This window comes from Radiomyces spectabilis (assembly GCF_025331425.1).
Source record: "Radiomyces spectabilis strain NRRL 2753 chromosome Unknown BYT42scaffold_1, whole genome shotgun sequence".
Taxonomy (NCBI): Eukaryota; Fungi; Mucoromycota; class Mucoromycetes; order Mucorales; family Radiomycetaceae; genus Radiomyces; species Radiomyces spectabilis.
The window spans coordinates 664901-692689 of record NW_026251926.1 but is presented as its reverse complement, the minus strand read 5'-3'; the positions used below and the strand labels follow the sequence as shown (position 1 = coordinate 692689).

Below are 27789 nucleotides of genomic sequence, written 5' to 3'. Positions count from 1 at the left end.
ATCAACGGCCGTTCACGGCTTGACGCAAGATGGGGAAGTCTATTAAAACGGCTCTGGTAAATGGGAGTCAAGTTTCAAAAATGATGAGCAGCCTAACACACGGAAATGGAAATTTATATCAACTCACAACTATAAAGTTGCATCCAAATAAAAAGTTTTTAAATAGGAACATATTATATGCAAATGGGACAAAGCGACGCCAATGATAGGGACGCACAAAAAACCACAGTTGCAACATGAAACTTGGACTGTGCCTGTGAAATCCCTTACTGGTGGAGCTCGACAGCCGAGGCAGTCACGCCTCTGTTGTCCCTGCAATCCAGCTTCTGCAAGAGAAGGCAACCGTTTTGGACCTACTTTATTTCTGCAGTTATCCACCATGTCAAAACTTCTCAAATCACGTAGAAGAGGTCAAGATACTATAGACAACGTGTATAGTGAAGATGAAGACAATGATCACTCTGGATCGGATGCTATCTCCGACGATGATGACAACGACCATAGCGGTTCGTCAGACGATTCTGCGGACGATGATTATTTCAGTTCCACTGAAGACGAAGACGACGATGAAGAAGATGACGAAGTCGAACACGAGCATCAAGTAGAAGAAGAGGGGAATTCAGAGAAAGATGAGGACGGATTAGACGATAATGACTTGGTTAGCAAGAAAGAGGAACAAGAGGCCCCGTTACAAACCCCATCCCCAGAACGACAGCCAAGCGAACCTCGAAAGTCCGAATCCGAAACGGTAGAAGTAATTGACTATATGACAAAGCAACGTTCCATGGAAGACTACACTCCATCCGATGGAACAAGTCAACCTACCGAAAGCGCGCAACCCGTGTCAGAACGTGAAAAGCGCATCGAAGAACACCGTGAATACAGAAAGAAGCTCGCACAGGATCCCAGTTTTGTTCCATATGTAGGGCAATTTTGGGGTCACGATGATCGTTACAGAGAAGATACATTAAGAACAAGCTCAGAACATGCCTTTGAAAAAGCGATGCTGTCACCGCAAGCACAAGATTCTCGCTTACGCCATGGTCGAAGAACCATGCTGAGGAACGGGCGTACACCAGAAGAAATCGAGACATTGCTTAGCCAACGGTGGACCCACGACGGGTTTGAAGAATTGATGCGCTTAGAAGAACAAGAGGAACGTAACCGACGAAATGGCGCAGAACGAAGGGAAATGAGGTCACAGCACTCCCCAGGGACACATCGCTATCGCAGCCGGGATACACGTCGCAAAGTGGATGGAGAAACTGCCAATCAACAGTGGCAAAATATCAGCACCAAATCCGCGCCTATTGTTGAAGAGTGGCCTGAGTTAGTTTCTGCAATGACATCGGCGAATACCCTTACTGAAGTCAAATCTTCAGACAATCCCAACACAGTACAAGAGGCAACGCCGGATGGATGGGGTGACGTTGAAAAGGAGAGCAAGCCCGTGACCTCCGGAACAGTGGACCCTGTTGTTGCAGAGGATTCATCATGGGGGAGCTTACCTGCATCAGCAGCACCACCGGCTGAAGACGGTTGGGGTGCACCGGCTGTACAAGCACAATATGACAGCTGGAATGACGACCAATTCGGAGTCACCAATACCAGTACCGCGGCGAAAGATCAATTTGGGAGCGCCAAAAAGCCGGCGGCCACTGGAAGAAGCAGAGCTTCTAGAGGAGAGAAACCACGCGGTGCTTCCAGCTTCAACAAGCAGTCTCCGTCATCTCACGGAAATAAGATGTCGCATGCCAAACCAGCGGTCAACAAAGCAAAGGCACTTGATGAGCAAAATGTCCAAACTGATAATTCAGGCGATGTCAAGACTGATTCTGCGGGATGGGGTGAGATTCAAGTTCCTGTTGAAAATGCGGGCTGGGGACCGACGGCAGCCCTGAACGATAATGGTTGGCCCACAGAAGACACGAAACCGGTGACTACTGAGAATGGATGGTCGATGCTCGCGGAGGGTGATTCTGTGAAGGAAAACGGTTGGTCGACTCCCAAAGAATCCAAGGCAAGCGCGGAAGCATGGCCACCGTCGGCTGATACAACCAAAAATGTCGAGAAATCTGGATGGGGATCGACAGAAACCGCATCGTTACCGAAAGAGACCAAACAGGCAGTTCCTCAGGTTTCCAAGCCAGCTCTTGAGAATGGATGGGCAGTGGTTGACGAGGCCAAAGCAGCTGCTGAGAATGGCTGGCCAGTGGTAGACACTGAAGCCGCAAAGGAGAACGGATGGCCTGTGGCTGACGGTGCAGCAGCAGCAATGGCTACAGCAGAAGAGAAGAAGCCAATCAACGATGCGCCGGCTACCAATGGTTGGGGCGACCTAGGAACTTTGCAAGGTGAAGCTGCTGGATGGAACAACACTGATGGCTGGGGCACTTCTGCAGAGAACGGTTCCTCTTGGGGCCAAGTCGGTACGGAATCCTTTGATGCTGGAAGAAGCAACCAAACGACCCAAAAGAGTAACTGGCGTGACCGAAAAGACGATAAAGCATCGAATGAATGGAGCCAATGGAATAAATCTTCGAAGCAGTCGCGCCAGCAACAACAACGAAAAGGTCGTGGGTATCTTTCACAGAAGAAGCCTGTTTCAGAACCGGTTGTACCGGTGACCCAAGCTGATACTTCGTCATGGGGAACGATCCCTGCGCCCGCATCATCTGTGGAGGCAACGTGGATGGTTCCGGAAACTGACGCCGCCCCCGAGCAGCCATTGCAAGACCAAAATGAGGGCGAAGAAGACTCTGATGTAGAAATTATCCTGGAAGCGGAAAGCGATGCTGGATGGGGCAAGGCCGCACAGATTCTTGGTATTCCCACTCCACCACCTGGTGTTGAAATTCAAGAAAACGATCGAAAAAGCCGTCCATCCAGGGGGTCGAATCAACCCCGTCGTGGTAAACCGATGCAACGTTCACCCAGCAATCGACCGGTGGCTACTTGGGATCAACCGAAATCCAGTCCGCGCAGTCAGCGAAGACCCGGTTATGATGATGATTGGCGCCGGCGGGACACGGATACCGATGGCAGTCCTGCGGGTAGCGTAAGATCGAGTACGCCTTCGCATTCTCAGATGCAGCCCATGGGACAGCCGCCATTTTTCTACCAACAGGCTCCGATGATGGCTGGCAACGGTTCTGCCATTGCGTATGTACCGTTAATGCCAGGTATGGCCCCTGGAGGCGGACCAATGCCAATGCCGATGTATGCTATGCCTTTCCAACCGATGACCGTGCCAACGACTGGCGATAATAGTCCCTATCAGGCGGCTTCTTCAGCACCCATGGTCTCGAGCGCGGGGGCACCTCCTGGCGGTTTTGAAGCCAACGGCATGGTCTATTATGGCATGGATGCGTCAACGATGTACCCTTACTACTACTATCCTGCACCGGTTCCCATGCATACAGCTACCGGAAGCCCGTCACCACATACGCTCGGTTTGGATCCTGCCAGTCAACCTGTAGAATACGAAGAAGCAGATGAAGGTTGGGGTATCGCTCCCGATCATACGGCACACGATACCGGCAGCGGGCAATCTGCAGGACCCAACGATTCTAGAGACTCAGCAGCAGACCATCAGACCGTCCCCTCAACGCAACAACATCCACCGGCAGGTGTAAGTTATGATGGTCAATATTTCTATTATCCAGCATCTCCATACTACAATTAGTTTAATACCTATAGTTCAAAAAGAAAAGAAAAAAAAAGACAGAAAACGTCGTGGTATGTGTAAATAGAAATCCTGTTCTGAAATCGATTATGATTGACGAAAATACACCATTTTTGTGAACTTTTGAATGTTCATTTTTGTACGTTTTGGGCTGTTTCTCGTATATCAATATTACGAACGGAACGATGAATAAGACAGCGGGTCTGCATTGAACCGCTCGCAGTGAAAAGAAAAAAGGTGAAATTTCCACTCCCGCCATTTCCTATTGTAGCTTGTCTTCTTTGAGCGGCCATGTCGTGTGCTAATGAGAAAGCATGGCACTTTCAGTTCAACAAATTATGGTCCAGTAAACTTGAAGACTCCATCAATTGTGTGGTAGTTGGTAAACCATTTCTGGATGATTTGAGCGAAGAAAATGACCTGCTTATTGGTACAACTGCTGGACGTGTCCTCATTCTTAATCAAACAAAGGTATAGTATCCACATAAACGATACATGAGCTATCCAAAAATTCATATGTCCTTGTGATAGCCAGTGGAATGCTTACTAGAGACAAAAGGTGCTTCCATACAAGCATTGCAGCTCTATGATCTTACAGGATATGGTGCGACCGATCTGGTGGTGGGCGATTCGGGGGGTGTGATTACGCTTTTCTCCCGACAGCAAATTCTCAGTAAACGCGATCTCGGTGCATCAGTGACCCAGATTCAAATTCATAAAGATCTTGGCAAGTTCCCACCTGAGAGTAGGCATTGTTGAGACAACGCATACTAACGGAGCTCCTTTTTATCACTATAGTGAGCGGCTATGAGATTGTTGCCGGGGACAACAGCGGTACAGTCACCAGTTTTCAACAATACGATGCTCTGTGGAAGTTGAATGTGGCAGAGGAATCCGCCAAGCTGGCCACTCTAGGAATGGTACCTGCAGGAACAAGCAATACTCATGACGTGACACACAGACAAAACTCACCGCATATAATAATGATAGAAAGGACGACGTTCACCTTTTATTCGATGCATCCTATCTGCCACTTTGACAGACTGTTTCGGCATGGAAATGTCTTGCTTGTTGGTATGCGATGGTTATCCGTTTATACACTTTATTCAGGATGGAGAGCGAATTCAAAGTCTACGAGTACCCACTGTTGTCCGTTCAGTAAGTGTTGCTTGAGCTACTTTGAAATCCACCAATAAAGATACTCATTTGCATCGCTATAGATATGTGCAGGCCATTTCCTTAATACTGAAACAATGAAAAATTTCGTAACCACTCCTACAAAAACGCAAAAAACAGGAAACGGGGCAACAAAATTAGATAGTTGCCAAGTGCTGCTGGCTGGTCAAGATGGTTATGTCTATATCATGGTGAACTATGAGGTATGATCGATACATCACTGTCAATGACCATTTTTCCAACTTTTATGTTTTCTTTTCTTTTTGGAATTGATTCACAGATCTATCGGTGGTTCAAGGTTGGTTTCTGTCTGAACAAAGTTGTCGGTTTTCGACCTCGTTGTCTTGGTGATCATGATACCGATCTCGTTGTCTGCGTCGGCCATTCTAATACCGTTCACGTATACAAAGACGGCCAAGTAAGTTGTATGATGGTCATCGTTCGCCTGTCGCGATACTAACCAGTACAAATTAATGTTACAGCCAGTAGCGACAATAGAAACCTCAGATTGGCCGCATGTCGTTACATTTGGAGATGTCAATGCAGATGGTCAAGACGAACTCATTCTCGGTCTACTGAATCAAACAATCGAAGTATATCAATGGAACGCAGTGAGATCTTTGGCAATGGATGAGGGACCATCCTAAGTGCGGCATAGTTTCGAAAACTTTATCAGAGATACCATCATGAAAAAAAAGAAGCATTTATAATAATACATTCATCGCATTTTTTATTCACTTGTAAAAATTCCACATCACAAATTCAATAGCTAAACTATTTACTGATGTATTGTCCAAACTCTTTTAAAAAACTATATACGTTCCTCAGCAGCGGTGGATTTGATTCTTTGGAATAGCGAGCGATGTTGGTTGGTTTGACTTTCGGTTTGATGAACAGTTTGATGTTCCAAGAGTGCTTCGAAGCTTTCGGCCAACATATCGATGCCATCGAGAACGATACCATATTCATGGTGTGTCGTTTCTTCGTTACGGGTGATGAGGACGGTTTGAGCACCTTGGTTCTTGGCCGCGTTAAGCACAGTAGGGTTGGCAGAGACAATCACCAATTCGTCCGACTTGACACGAAGAAGTTTGGCTGTTCCAGCAATCATCGAGTCAACCTTGTGATCATGGAACATTTCGGAGCTGAACTGAGCGTGCCAGCAAAGGCAGGCGTGCTGCGCAAGGTCGACCATCGTGCTTGTGGAAAGGACATGCGAGAAAGCGACCGTCTTCATGTTGTGCTGTTTCAACCGGCGAACACCCACCATAGCATCGTCAAAGGCATTGAGTTCGTGCCAAAGACCGCAAAGGACTTGGAGATCAGCGTCACAATACTGTTTCGAATGAGATTGCAAGAGTTGAACAAGGACACTTTGGAGGATTTCATCGTCAAAGGCTTCAAGGGATGTCTCCTTCTGCTTCAAATAACCAGCGTACCATTGAGCAACAAATGCATCGGTATCCACGCCTTGGAACAGTTCGCGATCACGAAGGGCCTTGGAAATGGAGAGCTGATAATCGACAATGGTACCAGGCAAGTCAAAAGCAAACACACGGGCCTTGCTGAAAGCGACAGGGAGTTCCGTGGTTTCAACCCAGGTGACAACGTTACTATCAAAAGCAGTTGTAATAGCCGTTTCGGTGGAGTGTTCAAGGACGTGATAGATATGCTTCTTGGTGCGCACCACAATGGCAGAGATCTGCTCGTCAATGGTGATGAGTTCTTCGACGCGGATGCGGAGGACCAATTTGCGGATAAGGGAAAGCTTCATCATCACGGTGGCCTTGAGACTGTCGAGACAATCCAACGACTGCTTGTGGGCCTTGGTGACGAGACAAGCAATTTCGGTCCTAGTGTGAGTCGTCTCCGAAGTCTTGCCGGAACTGATAAATTGAGCCTTGAATTCCTTGATCAAGATATCGATTTCGCTCTCGGCGGCAGCCACTAGTTTCGTCACTTCTTCTTGAACATCGTTACCGCCTTGCTGGATAACCACACGAATGTCCTTGACCAGTACATCGAGACGGAGAGCCAAACGGTTCTTAATTTCCACCGTCACGACTTGCAGGTCCTTGCGTACACGTTCCCTGGCTTCCTCCTTGGTTTCTTCAACGATCGTCACCTTGGTCTTCTGTACCTTTGTCTGCTTTTCAACGTCAATGGAACCGACGACTTCCAAATCTTCCACCACCTGGACAACGGTTTCATCAATATGAAGTTCGAGGGCATTGTCCACTTGCTTCTTGGATGCCAAAGTCAAGTTTTCAATTTGCTGCTTCACATCAATAGCACTGTCGCTATGCTTGACGATGGTTTGAATTTCCGTCACCTGAGTGGTAGCGGTGGTACGGATCCATTCGAGCGTTGTAGTAAAGGTACGTTCTTCGGTAACTTGCTGCTGCGAAGAGACAGTAGTGATGTTTGACTTGCATTCCGAGATAATGGAGTCCAACTCGACTTGAGCTTCTTGAGTAATCACCGTGATATCGTGAGCCGTGTTATCGCCACCTTGCTGAGTGCGAACCGTGACTTTCTCGATGAGTCGGGTATACCATTCGTCAATCTTGACTTTGACAGTGTGAACCTGATTCTTCGCAACGAGCTGCACCTTTTGGGACTTGGCTTCATGTTTTTCCTTGTCGTGGCTGTGATGGATACCAACAGCCACAGCAGCGGCCGAGGCGATAGCTGCAGAACCAATAGCGACTTTTTCAACGGTGGAAATCTTGTCTTGGCGATGTTCATCATCCTTCTTCTTGTCGGCGGAGACAGTAATGTGCTTGATGGCATCGACATGAGTAGTCACCTCTTGAATCAATTTCGTTTCAATAGTGTCTAAAGAAGTCTTGATGATGGTCTTGTTATGGGACACTTCATACTTGACCGTCTGCAACTGGTTTTCGACCGTAGTGCGCAAATGTTCGTAAAAGATCTTCAAATGGGTATCGGAACGGCACTTGTTCTCGTATTCATTCAACATGGTTTTAAGTTCCAGCTCCGATTGACTGATCACAGCGCTGGTGCGCTCTTCATTCCATTCGTTGCGTTCCGAGAGTTGCAGCAACTTGTCCTTGAGATGAATATACCAAGTTTGGACATTTTGGCTAGCAGAAGTAACAATGGTCACGGATTCTTGATTGACCAGTTGAGCAGCAATGACGGCCTGGGAAGCTTGATGCTTATCTTGATCCACATGGATGATAACCGTATGGGTTTGGCCTTGTTGCACATCAGTTGCTAAACAAAAAAAATCAATATTAGTATGTTTGAATGTTTTTTATGACCTATCGTTATTGACTTACTCTTGTGATTGATCACACTGACTGCTGAAGCAAAAGCGGTTTGAATGCTATGCTTGGAAACTTCGCAGGCCGAGAGGATCTTGTCGCGTTCGTCGTTCTCCACAATGGAATGCTTAGCATGAGTCACCAATCGTTTCACGGTAATAATCTGAGCTCTCAACGTATCGCGAACGATGCTGAGAGCACCAGACACCTGATGTCGGATCACTTCGTCGTTCACCTTGCTTGCACTGAGGATACCTTCGATCTGCTGTTCGGCCGATTCAATGATTTGGACGACATCTTGCTGGACATTCGCACCACCTTGCTTGATTCGTTCGGACAATCGGGAGGAAAGTTCGGCAAACCAGGTCATGGCAGATGCACGGGTTTCTTCAATGATCACCACCGCAGAGGCTTGCTTATGAGAGTCGAGTTCCGTCACTTGTTGTTTGGTGGCGGTCACCGTAGCGCGCAATGTGGACTTGAGTTGCTCTAGGGTGACTTCGATCTGATGACAAGTAGCGATGGCCACCGTTTGAATTTGCTCCGTGATATCGACCTTCTTTGTAGCAGCGAGGACACCGGCTTCTTCAATTTCGGTTACCTGAGTAGATGCAACGGAATAGATCCATTCAATCTTGCCAATGTAATGAGCGTAATCGTTGAAAGAAGCACTATGCTTGGCACCGGAAGATTTGGCGCGAACAATGATGTTCACCAGTTGCTTTCGAGCTTCTTCGGTCACCACCTTGACCTCTTCCTTGTTTCCTGCTTTGGCACAGGCGGAGACCTTGATCGTCAATTCGTGGAACCACTGAGTCACGGCGATCTTGGTACTTTCAATAGTCTCGGAGGCGCTGTTGTAGGTCAAGACAATTTGCGTCTTCGTTTCGGCTTCTTGAACGATGGCACCCGATGAGCCCGGCTTGATGATGATGGTGTGTTTCTCACCCTGCTTCTCGCTGGATTGCTGGTCTTGATGTTCAAGGTGAATTGCAACCTGTTCTGAAGTCTTGTCGCTTCCAACTTGCACATTGACAGGTTGAGTGACCGTGGTAGGGGAACCGGTCTTGATAACCACGGTATGAAGCTCGCCTTGTTTCTTGACCTCATCGTGAGATTGTTCCGATGGCTTGCACATTTTTTGTTCGGACTCGCCAGCGTGAATTACCACGGTATGCTTTTCACCTTCGGTGGTTACCTTGGTTTGGTCGTGTGCTTGTTCACCAGCAACCACATGGATAGCAGACATGGATCCCGTTTGCTGGCTCGTGCTTTGCTGTTGTTGATGAGCTTGCTCCTTGTGTTCTTCTTGCTTCTGATGCTTGTGATGAGCAATGACACCAGCAGCAACCGCAGTGGCACCACCAATAGCGAGTGAACCGGCAACAATAGCACCCATAGAAACACCGTGATGGGACTTTTCTTCTTCTTGCTTGTGAGACTCTTGTTGCTTGTGGGAACCTTCTACCTTGATATGTTCAGCTTCGTGGCCAACCACAACATCGGTCTTTGCAGCCGGCTTTTGACCGACCACAATGGTGGTTGCTTGATGCTTGTCACTTTCATGGGCCTCGGTCTTTGTCTCTTGATGACCGACAACGACGGTTTGGGACACCTTGTCAGTGGTAGGTTGCTGGCCGACGACGATGACTTGCGATACCTTGTCCGTGGTGGGTTTCTGGCCGACAACAACAACTTGCGACACCTTGTCCGTGGTGGATTGCTGACCAGCAATCACGGTATAGGTTTCGTGCTTGTGCTTGCAGACGGTTTCTTCGACAATCGTCAGTTTCTCGGTCACTGTATGGCATGTGGATTCATTCAACTTGTCAATGGCGGTAATCTTCTCGGTGACAGATCCTTGAGATAAAGTTGACTCCAAGGAATGAACATGAGAGATAACAACCGTTTGCACCTGTTCAAGGGATGCGGAAATTTCCTGGTATTGCACAGTGGAAATCGACGACGACACTTGGGTCTTGGTCTTGTCAATCACGGACATAACCTTGGATTCTTCCTCCTTGATAATCGCCAGAGTATCTTCATGAACGGAAGGACCGCCTTGTTCAATTCGAGCCTTGACCTTTTCATTCAAGCTTGCAACCCAGCGAACAATATAAGTTTTGGTGTCTTGCGTGCTCTTGAGAATAGTTTCCAACTTCTCATGCATGACGGTGGTATCCTTGTGGTATTGCTCCTTGACGGTGACATGGATACGATCAAGCTCAGTGTGAACCTGCTGTTCGGTTGATACCACAACCTCTTGCATCTGTTGAACGAGATCCGTCTTTCCTTCCACCGACTGGATAGCCATGGCTTCGATCTTGTTGGTTTCTTCCAACATCAACGACGCAATCCACTCCAGGGTAGCCTTGAAGGTAGATACAGCGGTTGCCGAGACAACACCATAGGTGACCCAGGTTTCCAATTTGGACTTGTGTGCAGCGATGAGTTTTTCAATCTCCACGCGAGTCTCCTGAACTACCACTTTGACGTTCTTGACCGATGAGACATCCGTCTGCTTGATTTGTTGAGACAGCTTCTCAATAAGAGTGGTAGAGCACTGAGTGACTTGCGTCTTGACCTCGGTCACGGTTTCGGTAATATCAACTACAACAAGAAACGTAAATGAGCGTCTTTGTTTTATAAACCGCCATGGCATTCCCTTTTCCCCTCTTACCTTGCGAAATGGTGTGCGGTTGGTTCTTGACAACAATCGTGTGAGTAGCACCCGTGTTGGCACCCGAACCGACGACGATGGTTTGAGCCTTCTTTTCATCCTTGCCGTGAGTAATCTCAACCGTGGTTTCTTCGTGACCTGCAGCAATATCTTCGGATCCTACCACGATGGCATCTTCTTTCTCGTCGATAGCGATTTCCACCAGGGATCCCTTTTGCGGCGCACCGTGGGCGGTCTTCTTCTCACTGATGGTGACGGTAGATCCCATCTCGATCTTGATGCGTTCCGTAGATTCTTGGGTAATCTTGGTCAATTTCTCGTCGAGCTCCACAATTTCACCGGAAGCATGCACTTCGAGAGCGGTCTTCTTGACTTCGGCGATTTCCGCCGTGATGGCCACACGTACGGCTTCAAGGCTGTGCTCATAATGCTCACAAGCATACTTGAGCGCGGCTTGGTCGAGTTGCTTCTGGTCGGATAAGCGTTTGCGGAAGTCAATGCGAGCTTGGCTGATAATTTCGGCAATTTCTTCTTCAGCTTGATGCGCCGTCAAGTCTACGTTGTGAGCCACGTTGCCGCCTTGCTTCACACAGCCGGAAATCTTTTGTGTCACGATCTTGAACCAATCGGAAATCACGGTTACGTTCTCCTTGACATCGACCGTCCAGTTGTTGGATTTTTCGTCATGGTGCAATGTGATAGCAGCAGCCGCGGCCATACCGACGACCAAGGCAGTGGAATGATTGAGAGCCGTCTCGATCTTCTTTTGCGACTTGTGAGTGATGCTGGTAATGGCAGTCTTGACATCAACACTGTGATCCTTGGTGGCCTGGATACCGATCACGCGGATTTCTTCAACCTCGGCATTGACCTGAGTATGGAGCCAATCGAGAGTAGCAATCAAGTCTTCTTGAGATACATGGCCTGAAGTCTTGCGAATGACGGCGGAACCAGAGTGGACGCTTTGCTTCGACTCGTGAATAAGACGGCCAATGTCAACCTGGGCTTCGTTGATCAACAGTTTCACCTTGGATTCCTTATCCTTCTCATCACTGCCAAGGATCACCGTTATTTCATGTTCAAGGCGAGCATACCAAGAGATGATCTTTTGCTTGACAATGTCCACGGTGTCTACAATGGTCACCGTTGCCTCGGCGTGGGAATGGGCAGTTTCCAAAATCTCGGTGGATTCCTTGTGAACGGTGGTCACCGCATGATGAATTTCAGTCTTGCTCTTTTCCAGAATACCGGTCAACTTCTCAACGACAACGCTGTTAGTCTTGTGAGTGCATGCAGTGTTCTGAATTTCCACCACTTGCTGATTCACCGAAACTTGGATGGTTTTGAAGCTTTCCTCAATTCGGGTACGAATAACAGACACGGTTTCATCATGCTCCTCGGTTTGGAGCTTGGCAAACACGGATTCCTGCGCTTTTTGAATGGCCTGGTTCAATTCTTGACGACCTTGAACGATAATGACATTGACGTCTTGTTCTAAGTGGTCTTCGTTCTGCTTGCAACGCACAGAGATTTTATCAACCAAAGCGGTAAGCGAGCCAATGATTACTACGGTAGCTTCTTCCAACAAGTCGGGTACACGCGCTTTGATATCAGTGCATTGATGTTTCTTCTTTTCAGCCGATTTACGGCAATCGTCAATCTTTTCTTCGGCCTTCTTTTGTTGGACGGCATGCGATTCATCCACATGGATCAGATCCAGCTTGTACTTGGAAAGTTCGGTGTCGATCTGGACCTGAATAGAGCCAACCAAAGGACGCAACTGAGGCATGATGTTGACACGCGATGAAGAGGCCGTGGCATTCAAAGCAATCGCCTTGACCTGAAGTGATCCTTGGATAACCAAGTTGCGAGCCCATTGCAAGGAAGCACGGTATTGCTGAAGCGAGGACTTGTTGGTGAAACAACCTTCTGCCTTGACATCGGCCACTTTGAGAATTTCGGTGATCTTCACGGTAGCTTCTTCAACGGTGACTTGGATTTCCTCGTTGGCTTTACTACCACCAGCCTGAACAATAGAAGAGACATTGGACATCAGGGCTTCGAACCACTGTTGAATCACCACGTGAAGCGAAGCAATGGAGTCACTGGTAACGGTTGTAATCTTGCCAGCTTGCTTCTGTTCATCATGGTGAATGATGGCAATAGCAGCTTCACCGGATGCATGATGAGACTCCTTCTTTTCCTGGAAAGATAAAGCAACCGCCTCTCTTAGTATACCCCAAAAATATGAAGAGTATCGCGTACTTACATTCTTTTCATGCTCCTTCTTGGACTTTTTCTCATCATGTTTCTTTTCGTCATGCTTCTTCATGTCATGCTTCTTCTTGTCATGTTTCTTCTCATCATCGGAAGAATCCGAGTCATCATCCTTGTGTTAATAAAATTTTTGAGTGAGTGGGCTGATCAAGACAAATTACGAATAGGTATTCGCTCACCTTTTTATTGGATTTATCACATTTGGATTTCTTTTCGTCACGTCCATCGTGCTTCTTGTCACCCTTGACGGTGGTTTTCTTCTCGTCCTTGGATTGCTTGACATCATGCTACAAAAAAAAAAAACGATGAGAACTTCTTCCAACAATGAAATACAAGTTTTATACTTACTGAACCAATCTTTTGTAATGTAATCTTCAACTTGGAATCACATTGATGGATGACCACGTCGATTTGGGTAAGGATGCTATCCACAAGTGGCTTCATGGCTTCAAAGCCACCGGTTTTGCTCTTGGCGGCAACGGACTGGACACCGATTTGCTGAATTTGAAGGGCACCTTGAAGAGCGACACCACGGATCCATTCAAGAGAGTTGCGTTCTTGTTGGCTAACACACTTGGTCACGCAATCAAATTCAACAGTGAGGGTCTTTTTGGCACGCACAACAATAGCGTTGATGTCTTCGGTAGATCCACCCTTCTTGCTGCAAGTAGAGACAGCTTCCATTAACTTGTAGAGCCAGGAATGGATGGTTGACTTGACGTGCTCTACAAACACAACAGTAACAACGACGGCTCCTTCTGTCTTCTTCGATGAATCGTCGACCTTGGAGTCAGTCTTGGTTTCGGTCTTGGTGTCGGTCTTTCCGGCAACGATGGTCTGGGATCCGTGCTTCTGCTCCGTTTCCTTGTGAGACTCAACAGTTTCAACAACAGTAACGCTCTGTTCGTAATGGACAAGCACTTCGCTGATGCGTTGCTCGTTCACAGCAATAACCGAGGTAATTTGTTCCAAGCCAGTATCCGTGCGAGACTTGTCACAGACGTGGGCACTCACCGTCTTAATTTCGGTAGCACTCTGAACAATCGTCGTCTTCACCGATTCGAACGTGGCGTGCCAAGCTTCAATTTCAGTTTGGGACTTGAGCGATTCGGTGATCTTGGTATTGGACAATTCCAAATGCTGTGTCATGAGTTCGGTTTCCTTGGTAATCAAGAGATCAATTTCCTGTTGGGTGTTTGGTTTGTCTTGCTTGACGATAACCGAGACCTTCTCAGCCAAAGAGTGGAGCCATTCTCGGATGGTCACCTTGACCTCGTGAACCGTAACGGAAACCTGGGCAACGGGCTGCTGTTCAATCACCTGCACTTGCTGGTGACCAGTGACAACGTGGCCTTCTTCATGGTGCTTGGAAACGGAAGAAACAAAGTTGTGCTTGCATTTGTCGATACTGTCGTGGATGTGAACGGTCGTTTCATGCTGAATAGCGGAAATCTTTTCCAAGACAGTGGAACTCTGGTCGTGCTTCACGCAAGCGTCGATATGTTCCATCTTGTACTTGAGCGTGGTTTCGGTTTCCTTGAGAACATGGCTCAATTCAGCGGTAGCAATGCCAGCCAAAGCAGCAGTACCCACGACGACGGTGGTCTTGGTTTGGAAAGCCGAAAGACGCTTCGAAGCAGTCACTTGAACCTGCTCTGCGCGAGTCACCAGTTGCTGACGGCCTTGCTCGATAATCACCTTGACATCTTCGTAAACGTTGGAACCACCTTGCTGAATACGAAGCGTAACACGAGCCACAAGGTCTTGAATGCAAGTGGTCAAAGTAGCTTTGGCATCCTGGGTAACGAGCGCCATCTCCGATTTGATGTCGAGCAAAGCATTCTCCTTGAGCTTCAATTGCTCCACGGTGACGGCAACCCAACTGTGGCTGGCAGACTTGCATTGATCCAGAGCGGCACCGACTTCTTGTTCGGTAACAATCTTCAAAACTTCCAAGCGAGAGTGAACATCAATGACACCCTGAGTCTTGGCCTGCAACGTCATTTCTTGGATACGGGTGATCTGAGCAAGGACTGTTTCCTCAACCCAAACCAAAGTCTTGTGCTGTTCCTTCAACTGGACGTTGGCTTTCGAGGCTTGCGTAATCTTCAAGAATTCTTCACGGTATTGCTGAATAACAATGGTCAATTGCTTCTCATCTGTGATGGATTCCTGTGAAGTAACGGCAGACGTGAACCGCCTGAACCATTCGGTAAACTGGACCTTGACCTTGTCGACTTCGGTGACCACGATGACGTTGGTTGCGGACGACTCGGTTGTACCTTGTTGACCCACCACAATAACAGAGTGCTTCTTTTCCTCCTGTTCCTTGTGTTGCTTCAACTTCTTGGCCACTTCCACAGCTATGGCAGTACCGGCAGCCACGGCGGCGGATCCAATAAGCACCTTCTTGGCCAAATGGGACTCATGGTCGTCTTTGTGGATCTCTTGAGGCTTCTCAACCTTAGCGACCTCCTGCGGCTGAGTGGGAATGATCTTGATCGTGGTACCGTGCTTCTGGACGTGAACGGTTTGCTTGATCGATTCAACATGGGCAAAGATTTCGTGGGATGCTTCTTCAGAGATCTTCAACAACTTTTCATTCACAAGCTTGTGATCCACGTTGACAACAACGACATGCTTGACCTGGGACACACGCGAAATGGTGGAAGCTTTGATGGATTGGATCACCGCGATAAACTGCTGCTTCTCGGAAAAGTCGCCCAAGCTGTGTTCTGCACCCTCACAGATGACCTGCAGTTCATGCTCAGTAGCAGCAATATACTTGGCAATATCTTCCTCAAGGTTGGCGGTACCATGGGACATGCGAACATGGATCTGTTCGATCAACGCAGAAACGGAGCTCGAGACACGATGCGAAGTGGTCACCACAACATTCAATGCAGTCTCCGAAGTCGTGGCTTGCACAATTGTCTCTTGGGTGACGTTCTCGACTTGCTGCTGCTTGGCAGGCACAACCACCACGGCACCAGATTCGGATTCCTGTTGATGCTCCACCTCCTCAGTAACAGAGGACTCGGCGACGACATCGAGATGGTGTTCAATGAGCTTTTCAGACATGGTCAATGAGGTGTGAATCTTCTCGGTCGTTTCTTGACAGACGACGGACAGTTTCTCGGAAACCGTAGCCGAATCGGACTCCAATGCGATTTGTTCCACCTCGGTCACCTTGACAAGAACACTTTCTTGAACCTGGGTAATGGTCACATCCATCTTCTTTTGTGCCTCTTGGATGATCAAAAGCTCAGAAGCATTGGTGGTGGATGTGACATCGACCTTGGACTGAAGCTTGGACTTGGAATTTTCGGTAATCACCGTGATTTCCTGACGGGCTTCGGAAATAATCAGGGCCACGTCAGCCGAGACATTGTCACCTCCTTGCTGGACGCGTTGAGAAACACGGTCGGTTAAACGACGGAACCATTCTTGAACATACACCTTGGTCTCTTCAACCACAACTGCGATCTGGGATTGAACCTTGTGCGTCTTTTCAGACATGGTCTTGCCAATGGTCAAGGATGACTTTCTGCGTGGAATCACCGGAATCACATCCTTGCACTCTTCAACGGCGGTTTCAAAGTGAGTCAACAAGGACTGTTTGATGCTGGCCAATTTTTGTTCAGCTTCTTGCGAGGATGATGGAACGGTCTGTTTGAACTCGGTCACTTGTTGCCACACGGTGGTTCGAATGGACGTCAAGCTTTCATGCACGGTGGTTTGCGAAGTACCAGCGGACACCTTGGCCGATTGCTTGGCTTTCTCAATGGTCACAGAGAATTCTTCCAAAGCTTCGACAACGATAAGATCAATGTCCTGAGATACGTTCTCTCCGCCTTGATTGGTACGGGCAACAATCTTTTCTGTCAGGCGGCTGAACCACTGTTGAACAGTGACCTTGGTTTCTTCAAGGATGACGACCAACTTTTCTTCATGATCGTGAGCATGGATGGCTGTCGAGGGTTGAGTACCAATCACAGCGGACGTTCCGGTAGAGACTTCGGTTAATCCTTGAGTGTCCTTTTCTTGATGGTGATGACGAATAGCAGCGGACGCAACAGCGGCAGCGGCAGCGCCAAGGGCAACAGACGCACCGGCGGCCACGGCAATCTTTTTGCCTTCCGACTTTTGCTCCGATACAACTTGAGTTGGTTTCTTGACCACGTTGTCTAACATTTTTTGGAATGTGTGAGTACAATTTCTCTCTTCCTTCTCAACCTGTTTCAAAAAAAATCCTTGTAACTTACCCGTCACTTTGTGCTGCTTATCTTCGATGATGACTTGCTGAGACTTGTCACCAGTAACAACCTGGATCGCTCCACCACCAGTGACAACGTGATCTTTCTGATCGCCAACAACGATTTGGTGCTTCTTTTCTTCAACGATGACTTGTTGCTTCTTTGTGTCAACAACATCTTCTTGTTTCTTTTCGACAGATACCGTTTGACCAGCTTCACATACAACATCGACTGCACCAGTAACAACTTCAGTTACCACCTCGGTCTCCTTGGCTTCCTTTTGATTATGGGCAATGACTTGCGATGTCTTGGTTTCAGAAACGACTTGCTGAACTTGGTCTTTCTCAACAACCGCTTCATGCTTGATTTCAGAAACCACCTGTCCACCCTTTTGGCCTTGATCAACGACTTGTTGGACCTTGGTTTCAATGGCCACCTTGGGTTTTTCGGTTTCAACCACGACCTCTTCCTTCTTGGCTTGGACCACGGATTCTTGAGTGCTGGAGGTAATGGTAGAGGACTCGTTTTCAATCACAGCTTCGACCTTCTTGCTCTCAGTAACGGTGACACCGACAATCTTGATCTTCATTTCTTCCAATTCGCTCAAGACCAACTTCTCATTTTCGCTACCAAACGAGATCTGGGTGTAGCGCAGAATATCTTCCTTGGAAACATTCGATTGCTGAGCGCAGGTCTTGTATTGGATGATGGTAGCAATCAACGAAGCCTTGACGTTTTCCAGTTCATATTCGAGACGGTTACGTTCAGCCGAGGTGAGATGCGACAGATGTCCATGGTAGGCTCGTAAAACGAACTTGACTTCGTCAATCAAGGCTACAATCTCGACTTGGGCACCTTCCACAAGCGTCACAATATCTTGAGCATAGTTGTCTCCGGAGACCTGAACACACTCGTGAATGTTTGACACCAACTGGCTGAACCACGCCGTCACGCGAGTCTTGCTTTCCACAATCTTGCTGGAAACAGTTTCCTTGGCAGCTTCCGTGTTCTTTTGGTCGATCACAACGGTCACCTTGGATTCTTGAACGGTACCAGTAGTTGCCAATTCCTGAGAAATAGCAGTCTGGCAAGTCTTCAACTGCTCAGACAAACGGACACCAACGACTTCAGTGACCTTGGTCCATTGCTCCTCCGTGGGATGCTTCTCAGTTTCGACAATCTTCAACTGCTCATTGACGATGGCCTGGGTGCGAGCAATGGCGACCTCCACGGATTGCTTCACGGTGACCGTATTCACCTTGGTCTTCTCAGCATGTTCACACACTGAAACCTGGTAACGATTCAACTTCTCTGTGAGTTCTTGACGAGCTTCCTCGATGGTTTGCTTGAGTTCCTCATCAGAAACGTTCTTCTTGGAGGAAAGTCGCTTGTACAAGTCAGCGAGCCAGTAACGGACGGTCACCTTGAGGCTATCCACCGTCACGAGGATGCTGGATGCAGAAGCAAGCACCAATTCATGGTCTTCCGTCGTGGTTTCGGTCTCGTTCTCAGTAGCAACGGTCTGGGTTTCTTGCGTCAACACTTGCTCATAATGTTGATTGATCTCGGTAAAGGTTGTCGACAGACTTTCCTCGATTTGCAATTCTTCGAAAGTAATGTGGCTCGTCGTTGAGCTTTTCACCTTGTTGCTAAGCTTGTCAAACAAACGGGCACGGAAAAGTTCTTTGACTTGCTCAATGGAGACCTGCCATTCAGGAGTCGCTCCAGACACAAGATGATGGACAGACGCGTGCAAGCGGACGTGCTCATCAAGTCGCTGATAAAGTTCTTGCTGACCCTGTTCAATTGCAATGGCGAATTCTTCTTGAGTCTTGCACTTTCGGATACGCTGCATGAAAACAATACGCCAGGCGCGCACCAGGACTTGGGACTCCTTAATGACTGAAACGGACGCTTTCGAAGCATGAGTCAGTGTCAAGGTTTCTTTACGGACATCATCAGTAGTCGTAGTCGCTTCAGCACCGGTATGAACAGATTCATCTTGATGGATCTTGTGGGCATCGGTATGGTGGTAGGCATCGGCCGCCTTGGAAGCAGCACCGACAGCTACCACAGCAGCAGCGGTAGCACCGGCAGCAATACCGACTGTCTTCAAGACATCATGGATACGGTGGTTTGATTCCTCAGCAACAGAAGGCTTCTGGAAAACATCTTGCACAGTGTAGCGGATTTCTTCCACTTCCTGGATGGAGGCGCCTTGCTCGACAGCTTCCGTAATGCTGTCAAATGTGACGGCGGTTTCGGTAGTGGTTGTCTTTTTGCCAAACACAGGAACGGCGAATCTCCAACGCATACCGGTGAACTCGGCTTGATCAATGGCAACCAACTTCAAGGCCAAATTTTCCTTCAAGGATTCGGAGTAACCAATGACCAGCTTATCGTAGCTGTCAAGCTGGATATGACCTTCGGCTGTCAAGCTCCACTTTTGGCTGCTGACACCCGCTTCAGTGGCACACACAATATGATTGTTTGAAGCAATGGAACCTAAAAAACAAATTTTGGCCACGTTAGTAAACAAATCCAAAGAAGGGCTCTAGAATGAACAAAAAAAGTGGATGATACGAACCGTTCACATCAATGACCATCTTGCTGCCATAATTGATCAAAAGGCCATCGCGGAAAGTCCAAAGCTGGCGTCTAAATTCAGCGTAGCACATCTTTTGTACGACAATACTGGAAGAGTTGGCGTCAATGGCAAGCACGTATTCTTCTTGCAAGTCTTGACAATGATCTTTGTCAATCTTGATAAAGAACCAAGGAGCATCAGGGAACACACCGCGGCGCATGACAATGGTAGTGACAGTCTTGCGTTGCGTACGAAGCCAGGAAATAGCCGTAGTAGAAGCAACGTTGGCACTCTTCTCAACTTCATGATCAGAGAAAACAGGAACGTGGAGTTGTACCGTTTGACCCTTGTCTTCTTCGGAGGCCAGTTTCAGTTGGTACTTGGTCTCCTTTTGCTCAATGCGGAGATAGTGAACCGTCTGATGGATGTGAATAGAAATGACACCCTTGGCGGAAATCTTGACAAGTTGATGGGCGGACTCTTGAGCATCCGTCAATATCCATGTTTGAGTAGCTAGCGAAGAAAGAAAAAAGGTTTGATTGAGCATCATTCCATTATTCTATTTTTTTTGTCATTCTTGGTATATCTTACCTTCGTCAACGGCAATTCGCAGCATATGCTTGTAATTGATGAGGAAGCCATCGGCGTACATCCACATGTAGCGACGATAATTGGCACCTTCTTCCAACTGATGAAGACCAACGGTATGATCGTTCTCGCCAGCGGCCAAAAAGACGTCGTCCGTGCCGAATCGGATAAAGAACCAATTGTCACTGCTTGGCCACTGATCTTGGGTGGTGATCTTGTGTTCAAATGTTTCTTTGATCCATTTGAAGGCGAGAACGGCGGATGCGGAGCTGCTGATTGCACTAATTCTTCCTCCTTCAATGATCTTGACCTTGGTTTCGGATTGGCTCATGGGGATCATGGCAGGAATAAGGATCTCCCAACGTTGTTCACTACGAGCATGAGTATGATCAGGACGCACCAGTTCTTCTTGCAAAAAGACATCAATGTAGGAGTAAGTGTCAGAACGGCGGAGTTCCTTGATGGAAAGCACCAGGGACCGTTTGGCACGCAGGTGGATAAGACCTGCTATGGTGTATTCCCACAACTGATCATCACAGTGGGACGATTTCTGAACAGCCAAATGGACACGCTCACCGGCCTTGACTACATCAGACTTGGCACCATCCAAGACCAAGCGTTGACCCTTGAGGTTGGTCAGATAGCCGTCACGGAAGGACCAGAGCTGGGAAGCAAAGTCAGTAGTACGAAGACGTTTGAGGACGATCTGAGCATTTTCCACAGCGTCATCGAGCACATCGAGAACAAAACCGTGAAGGTGACTCTTGATAAAGAAATAACCGTTGGGGAAAGTGCCTTGATGGTTCTTGTAACGGACGACCTTTTCAAATCCGGTAGGAACGTAATCATCTCGTAACTGGAACGAAGCCTGTCGGTGGTACTGCAACGTCTTGAGCTTCTTTTGCTGCTTGATTTTGGAAACCACGGGAGATGTAGGTGTTACAGGAGTGATAGGCTGAGATACTTGGGTTTGTTCTTCATGAGTCACCTTGTTGTCAGTGACAACAGCCATGGTCTTCTTCTCCTCGTCGGCACGCACAGTTTGAGGCACATCGTCTTGTTCGTTATCAGAATCGTCGGAGTCTTCATCGGATTCTTCATGGTCAGAATCTTCGTTTTCCTTGACAACCACCTTTTCATCCTGGAGACCTTCGATAACTTCAGCAATCTCACCGGCAATAGCGGCTCCAGCCACGGCGGCGGCGGCGCCGCTCACAACCGTAGTCACCTTCTTGGTACCGTAAACTGGCTTGGAGAATCGCCAGCGAAGCCATTCTTCGGATCGCAGCAACCAGGTTTGTTTGCCATTGGAATCTACCTTGCGAGCCTTCAAGGCTTTCAAGCCCACTTGAGCGCCTTCAACACAGGCACGTTCGGCATTCGCCACGCCAATAACGAGATGTTGTTCGGAAGTCAAATGGATTTCGCCTTCAGCGGTCAACGCCCAATACTGGCTTTCCGCGGCTGATTTTTCTCTCACGTACAGCTGGCAACGGAGACCGTCTTCAATGAGTTGGCCCTTGACAATCTGGCCATCGAGCGCCAAACCGGTTTGCACGTTAATGAGGTGTCCTTCTTGGAATGTCCAGAACTGCCACTTGTACTCCTTGAAATTGAGAGCACGCAGAACCACTTCATATTCAGTGGCGCCATTCACCGACAAAGGTTTCTGCTCCACAGTCAAAGCGAGATTTTCCTTGCCGTAAGCGCAACGAATAAAGAAAGCCTGGTCAGGGAAAATACCCCAGCGTCGAATAATGGTACGCTTGGTCAAGCGCTCATACGATTCGCGGCTGGAAACTTCAAGGGCAGCATCACCCACGCTGTTGACGAAAATACCGTCATCCATGATCTGAGATGCAGTAATGACGCCAGAGTATTGACGTTTACCAAACACAGGCGAGGCAAAGGTCCATTGCTGGTGTTCAAGCGACAAGGCACCGCGAGCTAACAATTTGACTTCGGCCGCTTCCTTGACCTCGAGGGGCACCAGTGCCAGACCAGGACGTGAACGAGGATGGATGTGACCATGGACGGATAAGCTCCACAATTGGTTCTTGCGGCTTCGTTTGAGCATCTTTTCGTTCCACTGAATAATATCGCTTCCATGTTGCAGAGCGCCACCAGCGACATCAATGACATAATCGGATTCCAGATTAGCGAGGCAACCATCGTCACGGTAATGCCACAATTGGCGACGGAAGACCTTGAAATCCAGTTTGGACAGAATCAATTTGGCACCCTTCTTGGAAGTGGCAGTGGTCAACACCAAAGACTTGTCAGCCTTGCTGCGGATGTAGAACCAGTTTTCAGGGAATAAACCATAGCTGATGGTGACAAGCTTGCGGCTGCTTGATTCTATACCGGCCGAAATGAGCGTCAGTCTCATGTATTTTCACACATCGTGGCATGGAAAGGCTAATAATTTTACCTCTTTGCAATGATGCAGCAGACAGGATGATAGTTTCGGTTCCAATGAGCTCCTTGTTTTCGTATTTTCCATAGAGCAAGCTCCACGAGTAATGTTCACTAGCATTGTTAGTATCACACAATTCAACAGCATAACGATTACCATGCTGGATTACGCCGAATCCAAGCGAACTCATAGAGGCAGAGGCAATAGAACCATCGGTTTTGATTGTCCACATCTGACGCTCATCGGCGTGTTGATTCTCGTTGATCAATTCTCCGCGGATTTGTAAATGGCTACCATTGACCAAATTGTCTAGGAACAAAAGCAAGGAGTAAGTACATCGGCACTAGGACAGACCATGATTGAAAGTTCAGGTGTACCTGCAGCATGCAAAACGAGACCGGTAGCATAGTGAACCAGGAACCCATTCTTGAATTGCCACAGATAATCTTCATAGCGCTTGTAATCAAGTTTGCGGAGCATCAAATAAGAGAAGGCTTCCGATCGATCGGGAACCAGCATCATGGAATCATGGGCAGCAATGAAAAACGTTGTCTGAGGCCATTCGGCAACACGATGGATCACCTTTTGAACCGTTTGTTCACGTACACGGCGCCATTCTTCCAGCAAAATGACGGTCCAGCGAGACAGGATTTGAATGTGACCATTGAAGGTGATTTCGGGCATGAGCAATCCCCAGCGATGCTCCTCTTCGGCGGAAGCATGTTCGGTCAGAACCAGTTCATCGTTCTTGCTGCATACAGCCAGTGAAGAATCAACAGCATGGATGAGATAACCATCAATAGTGAGATGCCACTGTTGAGTTTCAGCTTTGTCTTGATACGGTGCTTGAATTAAGCCAGCTTGTGCGGCAATTGCTACACGAGGTTAAGAAAAAAAGTTGGTGAGCCCTGACATGGAACCGGATCACATTTTTTCGCATGAGAATTCGAACACGAATCAATCAACTTACTGCTTACGGAAACGGCCAATTGGGTTTGGAAATTGATCAAGGCACCATTTCGATAAGTCCACAGCTGAGATTGCCATTGCTCAAAGTTCACAGACATCAGTCGCACACGCGATTCGACCGCCGTCAGAACCAAAGGCTTTTCGGCCGTGGATCCATTGATAAAGGATCGCACCATGAACCAGCCTGTAGGGTAGCGAGCATAACGGTACGTGATTGTCTTGGTGACGACCGGTTTAGCGACATTGACTGAAACAAAAAGTTAGGTCATGGGCATAGGATGATGGTCTATTATGGCTACTTACCGATCTTCTTCTTAAAGACAGGCAGAACAAAGTTCCATTGCTGTTGCTTATGCTCCATGTTCTTGTGAGCCAAGTAAATGCGGGATTGGTTGCTCTCATCTTCTGGGATAGCCAATACAAGGGTAGGCTGAGATTTCACATAGATATGGCCTTCAGGCGTCAAAGCCCACTGCTGGTTCTCGTTATCTTTTTTCTTTTCATGATAGTGGCATACTTGAGCGCCGCCAATGATACAGCCTAAAGGGGTAAAAGGAAATTATGAATTTTTATCGTCCAGGAAAAAAGTCAGCCACTCCGTTTGTATAGTTGACTTACCACCACGGACATCCAGGACCGTCTTTGTGTGCTGGTTAATTAAAAAGCCGTCTCTGTGCGACCACAGCTGGCTGTGATAGTGTGATGTGTCCAACTTTGAAGCCAGTACGATGTGATCGTCATCTTTAGCGGTCACTACGAGCCCGTTTTGTTGGTTCTTTACAAAGAACCAGCCATCAGGGAAAACACCATGACGCTCGATAATGGTTCGAGTGCTGGTGGAGGAAGACTCTTTAATGAGAGGGAAAACCACACGGAACTGTTGAAACTTCAGGGCATCATTAGCCGCGCGCTGAAGATGCACGTGAGCCCCTTCGCGAGTGGTACCGAACCAGCTGTCCTTGAAAGCGAGGACAAACGATTCATCGGATTTTAAGGCGACATGACCATCGGCAGTCATTGTCCAGGCTTGAAGTTTGTAGCTGGGATCGCTATTGGCGGAAGATTGACATACGTAAGCATCCTCTTTGAGCTCTTCCGCCGTAAGAGCAAACCCGGACTGCTTGTTCACCAAGCGATGAGTAGCAGCATCATACGACCACAACTGGGAGTTGTAAGCCGTCTTGCGAAGGGCGTCAATGGTCAATCGGGCACCAGGGTTGTTCAAAGAACCGGCTTCTACACCGATGAAATAACCGGTGCTTTGTGCCTTGAGGAAAAAGTCCTTGTCCGGGAAACTACCGGCAGGGACAATGTAGGAATCATCATGATCCAAAAGTGAGGATGTGGAACCAGAATGAGTAGAGAGCGCATCTAGGTGTATATTCCAGTAGCGTTAGTGTATGTGCAAAAAAACCCAACAAAAAAAACTGTACATACCATTGGAAGATTGGCGATGGATAGATGGTTTGGAGCTGTTGTTATCCGAACCACCCAGACCGGATGCACTGCTCAAGGTGCGCTTAAGCAAACCTAAAGTTGAAGAAGAGGATTGCTTCATCACAGGGACCACAAAGTCCCATCGCTGCTCCTTTCGATCCATGGTGCGCTTATCGACGAGTTGCAGGTGGACATGGAGACCCTCGCGGCGTGAGAAGAAGGATTCCTTGATACCAAGGACAAGGGATGGCTTCTCCGTAAGATAGATGTGGCCTTCAGCCGAAATGCCAAAGGTTTGGCAAGGGCTGTGGTCATTGGCCGGAGCTTGTTGCACAATCTCGGATCCAGCTTTTGCATCACCTGTTAAAACTAATGCATCAGTTGTCTATTTTTGCAAACTCCGATACAAAGTGATGTGCAGTTTGGAAAAACACAGGGCTGTATTCCCCGCGCCCTCTCTTGAGAACACCATCGGGATGATCTTCCGAGCATCCCAAAAAGACGGATTTCAGAAAAAAAAATACCTTTGACATCCAATACAAGTCCCGTCTTTTTGTTGTACAAGCGTCCGTCTTCACCATGTCGCCATAATTGCACTTCATGATCGTTATTACGGAGTGAAGAAATCACGATCGTTTCGCCAGATTTTGTCGAGGCGTTGTCGGCCATCAACACGCAGCCGTTGCTGAGGTTTTTGATGAAAAACCATCCTTCAGGAAATTTGCCGTGCGACGTCATTTATCTTCTTGTATTTTCTTATGAACGTCCTTAGAATCCTTAGTGAAGTGCTAAACGACAAAAAGAAAATGCCCAACGGGAAAAATTGAACAGAGGTATAAAGGGAAAAAGAGCGTTTGGCAAAAACGAAGAGGAAGAAAGAAAGCAATAAAAATAAGCTCAAAGGTGTTGTAAAAAGTAGACGCGACTGGCGATTTCTTGCTGTGTAGCAGTTGTGTATTGCTTGAGATTTTTTTAAGCTGCTACATTATCATGAGAGTAGCACAGAATCTTAGTGCCCTTGAAACACATTCTTAAAAGCTCTCGTTGCATAGAAACGTATTTAGTTCATTTTTTATGTTCGTCTGTATTTCTGCATAATAACGATGAGTTATCACTCTAGTGAACGGAAAGGAAACAACCATCCACGTAAAACTATAAAATAACTTTTTCGTTTAGCATGGTGAGATACGGCAAGCTTTGGTTTTCCAAGACCTGGAATATTCGAAACGAACTGTCGGATCGACTTGTGTTTGTCATATCGCTCATTACACAAAAAGACAGTCTGTGTTTCCTTCCACAGTAAGATTTTGTGTGCTCTGCCCGGCCCAAATAAATCGATAATCCCGAGCGACATGCAGCCAGTAGTTTTACTGGATTCTTTCTTTTTTCCTTTCCTAGCCTGTTTCCTAAAAGCGGACATCAGGATGGTCGGTTACGCAGGGCGCAGTGTACATTAAACAAATGCTTCACAGAGAAAATTTTACAGTCTTTAAGGTTACCTGTCATCCGTAACACATTTTGCTTCTTCGTAATTTAATGCTACATGGGTTCAGTTGTTGCGTGTCACAATCGCTTCATATTGAGAGAAATAGCTCATCCTTGTGGGATTAAGTGTCTCGCCTCTCGGAAAACAGTCGATACCATCGATCTAAAGCAGTTGCGTGCGACGGAACTATCGAAACAGGTATATTCTTCGCCAACGTACATGCATATGATTGGTAAACTTAACGATGTCCCCAGACCTGCACGATCACCGCCAACCGTTTAGCCTTGGTTCCATACCTGCATGTGAAGTGCCACCAAACTGTAATCCAACGGCAAATATTTGAAGCTTGTGAAATCAAGCGATGAGAAAAAGAAAGGGCAACTTCAATCTAGACCTATGAAAGCCATAATTACCCGGTTGTTGGTAACCTATGCAGACAACAGATGATTTTTATAAGACCTCGTTGAGCAGAGCCTGAGACGTTCCTACAATACCCTTTTCACATCCATATTGCATAGTATCAAACATTTTCATGTCATGTTGTACTCTTTCTCGAGCAAGATATATCGTGTTTTTTCTCCCGTGCCTCGGCTGTAGTTGTTCTATTTTGTTCCATTCCACCCCCTGCAAGGAGTTTCGGCCAGAACGTCGCTGCGGCTGGATCCACAAAGTGAACTTTTCTGAATGTTTGCGCTGATTTGATAGCATTAAGTAAGCAACATCTTGAGCGAAAAATAAAATAAAATCTATTGCTATAATAAGCTAGCATACAATCCAGTGGTTGTAGTGCACAGATAAAGTAAATTAAATAACAAGAGACAACGACAAGTTTTGTACGTTACAAGGGTTATGGACAAGGTTGGTTTGTCCAGACTAAAAGCTTGTGTCTTTGTTGACTGCAGTCTCTTAAACTTGATACGTCCGAGCCAGCCTTCATGCATG

General features: G+C 47.4%; 3 protein-coding genes across 3 annotated transcripts; 2 read left to right on the top strand and 1 right to left on the bottom strand.

Moving 5' to 3' along the window:
• Positions 1-189: 189 nt before the first annotated feature.
• BYT42DRAFT_551296 (uncharacterized protein) lies at positions 190-3835 on the top strand. The gene has a single exon (XM_051566235.1). The coding sequence runs from the start codon at positions 203-205 to the stop codon at positions 3683-3685; it is 3483 nt and encodes a 1160-aa protein (XP_051428042.1). The 5' UTR covers positions 190-202; the 3' UTR covers positions 3686-3835.
• Positions 3668-5564, top strand: BYT42DRAFT_551293 (uncharacterized protein). Its single transcript, XM_051566234.1, has 8 exons — positions 3668-3738; positions 3884-4156; positions 4217-4412; positions 4484-4605; positions 4676-4843; positions 4906-5064; positions 5142-5279; positions 5344-5564. Exons 2-8 carry the CDS (start codon positions 3977-3979, stop codon positions 5506-5508), a joined length of 1128 nt encoding a protein of 375 aa, XP_051428041.1. The 5' UTR covers positions 3668-3738; positions 3884-3976; the 3' UTR covers positions 5509-5564.
• Positions 5565-26285, bottom strand: BYT42DRAFT_507095 (uncharacterized protein). Its single transcript, XM_051565107.1, has 16 exons — positions 25886-26285; positions 25362-25721; positions 24543-25295; positions 24228-24464; positions 23926-24171; positions 23333-23830; positions 22971-23264; positions 20543-22897; positions 19952-20464; positions 17374-19869; positions 13457-17295; positions 13288-13395; positions 13101-13220; positions 10832-13034; positions 8167-10761; positions 5565-8101 (listed from the first exon to the last, which is right to left on the bottom strand). Exons 1-16 carry the CDS (start codon positions 26097-26099, stop codon positions 5673-5675), a joined length of 19260 nt encoding a protein of 6419 aa, XP_051428040.1. The 5' UTR covers positions 26100-26285; the 3' UTR covers positions 5565-5672.
• Between the last annotated feature and the right edge of the window lie 1504 nt (positions 26286-27789).

Bases quoted from the DNA above. Each gene is read 5' to 3' on its own strand.
- BYT42DRAFT_551296 (XM_051566235.1), top strand. From the start codon at position 203: ATGATAGGGACGCACAAAAAACCACAGTTGCAACATGAAACTTGGACT.
- BYT42DRAFT_551293 (XM_051566234.1), top strand. From the start codon at position 3,977: ATGTCGTGTGCTAATGAGAAAGCATGGCACTTTCAGTTCAACAAATTA. The intron at 4,606-4,675 runs GTACCTGCAGGA...TAATAATGATAG, and splicing joins AGCTGGCCACTCTAGGAATG to AAAGGACGACGTTCACCTTT. The intron at 5,280-5,343 runs GTAAGTTGTATG...TTAATGTTACAG, and splicing joins ACGTATACAAAGACGGCCAA to CCAGTAGCGACAATAGAAAC.
- BYT42DRAFT_507095 (XM_051565107.1), bottom strand. From the start codon at position 26,099: ATGACGTCGCACGGCAAATTTCCTGAAGGATGGTTTTTCATCAAAAAC. The intron at 19,870-19,951 runs GTTCGTATCATC...TTTGTTTTTTAG, and splicing joins GATGGTCATTGATGTGAACG to GTTCCATTGCTTCAAACAAT. The intron at 13,221-13,287 runs GTGAGCGAATAC...TATTAACACAAG, and splicing joins GTGATAAATCCAATAAAAAG to GATGATGACTCGGATTCTTC.